Raw genomic sequence first — 3,969 nt, 5'->3', positions numbered from 1 at the left:
GAGGTTGAGAGAGTCAGAGAGAGAATGAGTGAGAGTGAGGTAGAGAGACTTAGAAGGAAAGAGTTATAGAGTGAGTGTTAGAGAGAGAGAGTTGGCTAGTTCGAGAGAAATAGAGAGTAAGAGAGATTGAGAAAGAGAGAGTTAGAGAGAGAGAGAGGTATAGAGGAGAGCGAGAGAGATTAAAGGTCTTTTTAAATTTATTCTCTCTTTCTCTTTTATTTTCTCCTTTTAAAACAAAGCAAAATATTTTGTTTAACGGGCGGATCTAATTCTCTAAAAAAGGATGCCCAAGGGCGGGGTCACGTGGAACGTGCTAGAAAGCCGGTAGTGCAGTGCAGTGCAAGGCAAGTTCACACTGGGGCGGTTTTGGTATAAACAGGCACCACGTCTGGCGTTTCCTCATTGGCATTCGAGCGCGGCTCACAGGAACGCAGCTCTCTTTCGCACAGCAATCAGCAAACATCTCCTCATTGAGAGGATTCGGAATCCTCAGTTTATCGTCAGCTATGGCTCTCGTTTTGAAGGTAAGCGTTTTCTCTTCCTTTCTGTGAGTTAGGGTTGTTGTAATCTTTTCTGTGATGTAGAGCTTCTGTTTTGTCTAACTGTAAGTATTAATGGAATAAATGCCTGGTTTTGTAGATTTTAGGTAGATTTCATTTATGGGATTTTTGTGCTTGAGGGTTTGATCTTCCTTTTTTCCCCCCCTTTTTGGTCTGCTTTGCAGATCAAGCTTCAGGGGACTCTCCGCAGATGGATTGTGTCCGAATCTGTCGACTCGAAGGTGTTTTGCCTCACCCTGGGGCAGTTAGAGGCCAAGATCAGGGAGCTTTTTGGCCTCTCTCCCGCCACTTTGCTCGTGATCACCTATGTGGACTTGGAGAATGATGTGGTAACATTGGGTGATGACCACGACCTCGTGGACGCATGTCTTGTCCAATGCCTGAACCCCCTTCGCCTCGATGTCCGGGTCCTCGAATCGAAACCCGAAGCATCTGTACGTACAGCCCGAGATTCTTGCATTTCAGCAGAGCATGGCACCATGGAGATCCTCCTTAAAGCTCTCTTCCCTCAAGCAACCGCAGATGTCATCGAGGGCTTTTTATGCACATACACCCAACTCATTGACCCCAAGCTGCCTGCTGCAACCCTGTTGCTGAAAGCCCAGGATGCTTTTAAGGAGTTCTTGGAAATCTGGGCGATGCCCAACCACAACAAACCTACCTCTTCGGATAAGGCCACCAACCATTGCCCATATAAGCATCCCTTTGCTGGTAATCCCAGGAAATCCATGCCCCACGCAGGGCATACAGCAGCTAAAGATGCTTCAAGTCACCCTGTTCTTCACCCAGGTGTTCAGTGTGATGGCTGTGGCATGTTTCCAATCAAAGGCTCTCGATACAAAGCTACCAAGTAAAGCACCTTACCTTACCATTTCTACATGATGATAGCTCTGTTAAGAGGCATGCATAGGGTTTACTTGGGTTGTCTTTCAAGTCCAACTTCAGTTAGGAGAGTACCAAACCATTTTGATAGCTCCCTTTGCAATGGCTGTTTCACACAAGTTTGCATTCAACTGACATTTTCGATACGAACCTTGAATCAGGATGCTGGATTATGATCTCTGTTCCACTTGTTTTGAAGCAAATGGCAACAAAACTGACTATCAGAAGCTAGAGCATCCCACCTATCTTCCCCCCTTCCATGGTCATTATCGTCCACCCTGCCACCGAAGAGGGGTAATTACATTCCCTGTTCTTTTTTTAAGCACTTAGTTGAAGCGAAAGCCTGGTTTTTACCACTCGAAAATAAAGCTTCATTTCACTAGTCTCTTGAGTGTGCTTTGTATCAGTTGGAGAGAAAGTCTCAAGATCTGTCAACTTCTTTTTGTAAACAGCCAAGACCATTTATGGGTCCTCCAACTTCTGCCTATGCTTCCTTTGCTCACAGCCCATATGGGTGGAATTCTGAGCATCCATTTGGTGGGCACCCATTGAATTGTTGTCCACCAGTCCAGGAGCACAAGAAGTTGGATGCCAGGTTTGTGAAGGATGTTACCATTTTTGATGGAACTGAGCTGGCTCCCGGTACCAAGTTCACAAAGATATGGCGCATGACCAACATTGGCGCACTACCTTGGCCTCAAAACACTCAGATGGTACATGTTGGAGGGGATGCTTTGAGCTTGGAAGAGGTGGTAAATCTGGAGGTATCATGAACAACCCTTCTTGTGTGATCCTTTGCAGGAAAAAAAAACAAATCTTTGACTAAGCTCTATGATGTGATATATGGCAAGCTGACCACTATGCTTTTTGTTTCCTTCAGCTCTCTGAAGATGGGCTCCCATGTGGGGAAGATGTGGAGGTATCAATTGACCTCACAGCACCTGACAAAGCTGGGCGCTACATTTCACACTGGCGTTTAATATCCCCATCAGGCCAGGAGTTTGGCCAGAGGGTATGGGTTATGATTCAAGTTGTTCCTCAGGGTGAACAATCTCCTCCGTTGGAGGAGTCCTTGAAAGAAGGGGAAAATTACACAGACGCAGTCAATGACACCTTCACAGTTCCGGTGCATTCGGTATCTGATGCTGAAATAGAGAAGGGTCTACCAAGGTCAGATCAGTCTGACCTTGCAAAATCTGACACCAATGATCAAGTGAGTTCAGCTGAAGGCTTGGCTGCCAGATCTTATGGCACTGGTGAGGCAGAAGGTGGTCTTGTTCCTGAGGAGAAAGTTAATGAGTTTATCGATGACATGAACCATGAAATTGATGGATTTTCTCTTGTGGAGAAGCCTGTAGAAGGCAGAGAACAGTTCAGCATATCACGTCAGTGTGTTGTTGAGAGTGAAATCTCTGGTAACACGGTCAGCGTGAAGGAAGAGACAGTAGAGAGTGTGGCTATGAACACAATGAAGACCAGCCAGGAGCTGAAGCTGCAGTCCCTTGAATCCATGGGCTGTACAAACCTGGACTTGAATGCCTTCCTCTTGGACAAGAATAATGGAAGTTTGCAGCATACTCTGGATGATCTTTTGGCTGTGGCTGGATGGGATGAGGCACTCCGGGATCTTGAGGACATGGTAATGTTTGATTACAGTAAATAATTGGATTTGTAGTTCTAAATGTGCATGCTCATGAGTATGTTCTGTTTTGTTTCGTGCTGCAGGGATTCAATGATCAATTCACCAACGTTCGCTTGCTGTTGAAGAACAACGGTAATATCAAAGGTGCTGTGAAGGATCTGGTGAAATTGAAGAAACAGAAAGCTGAAGGCTAAACAGGATCACAAGAAGGCAGAGGGATTATGTTTTGAAGTAATAAAGCTGCATTAGCAGTCATGCAATAAGCTGCACTAACAGTTTGAGAATTACTAGAAATAAAGCCAGCCGAAGGACACGGGGCTGGCAGTAGCAGAATGACTCTAGCAACCTTACATCAGCTGATACTTGATTTGGGTGTATCCTCACCTAAAGCCAGCAGTGGCTTCCGGGTGCCATATTCTGTATGTTTTGATTTTCAGATTTACCTAATAAACTGCGGTTATTTCTTCAAACAATGATGTCTCTAGGGGGATCAATTGTGTGGTATGAGGATAACTGAGAATCAATGCTTTCATTGGCAGAGGCTGCCTGTTATGATAATGTTGGTTTTTGTAAACTCAAGGACTTTGTTTTATTATTGTACTGTATATATTTTTGGCTGCTCAATGCATATGTTTAGATGGTATTACTATGCATTTTTTGCTGCCCCATGAATACCTTTCCTCTGAAAGATGTGGCTTCTGTGGTAGAGAGCTAGAAGAAAAGGGGCCGCCGAAAGATCTTTTACTGGATAATATTGGTTATCCTTTTGAAGCAAAAGCCTACCAACCAGGTTGCATGATTACTTGTGTTCGTGGTAATGCGTGTTCTTACCCGAGAGCCAGCCAGCCTTGTGGTGCAGTCCTATGAGGAGGAGGAGGGAATGTC

The 3,969-nt window shown here is 45.0% G+C and overlaps 1 protein-coding gene across 1 annotated transcript; it reads left to right on the top strand.

Moving 5' to 3' along the window:
* Positions 1 to 210: 210 nt before the first annotated feature.
* On the top strand, positions 211 to 3,658 carry LOC147619037 (protein NBR1 homolog). The gene is made up of 6 exons (XM_086774243.1): positions 211 to 524; positions 725 to 1,410; positions 1,604 to 1,736; positions 1,895 to 2,206; positions 2,323 to 3,081; positions 3,168 to 3,658. The coding sequence occupies exons 1-6, from the start codon at positions 507 to 509 to the stop codon at positions 3,276 to 3,278; spliced, it is 2,019 nt and encodes a 672-aa protein (XP_086630369.1). The 5' UTR covers positions 211 to 506; the 3' UTR covers positions 3,279 to 3,658.
* The last annotated feature ends 311 nt before the right edge of the window (positions 3,659 to 3,969 follow it).

The sequence above is a fragment of the Cibotium barometz genome, chromosome 34 (genome assembly GCF_041138505.1).
Source record: "Cibotium barometz isolate CiBa-2024 chromosome 34, ASM4113850v1, whole genome shotgun sequence".
In the NCBI taxonomy this organism is placed as follows: domain Eukaryota; kingdom Viridiplantae; phylum Streptophyta; class Polypodiopsida; order Cyatheales; family Cibotiaceae; genus Cibotium; species Cibotium barometz.
This window is presented reverse-complemented; position numbering and strand designations above follow the sequence as displayed.

Bases quoted from the DNA above. Each gene is read 5' to 3' on its own strand.
- LOC147619037 (XM_086774243.1), top strand. The intron at 1,411-1,603 runs GTAAAGCACCTT...ACCTTGAATCAG, and splicing joins TCTCGATACAAAGCTACCAA to GATGCTGGATTATGATCTCT. The intron at 1,737-1,894 runs GTAATTACATTC...TTTTGTAAACAG, and splicing joins CACCCTGCCACCGAAGAGGG to CCAAGACCATTTATGGGTCC.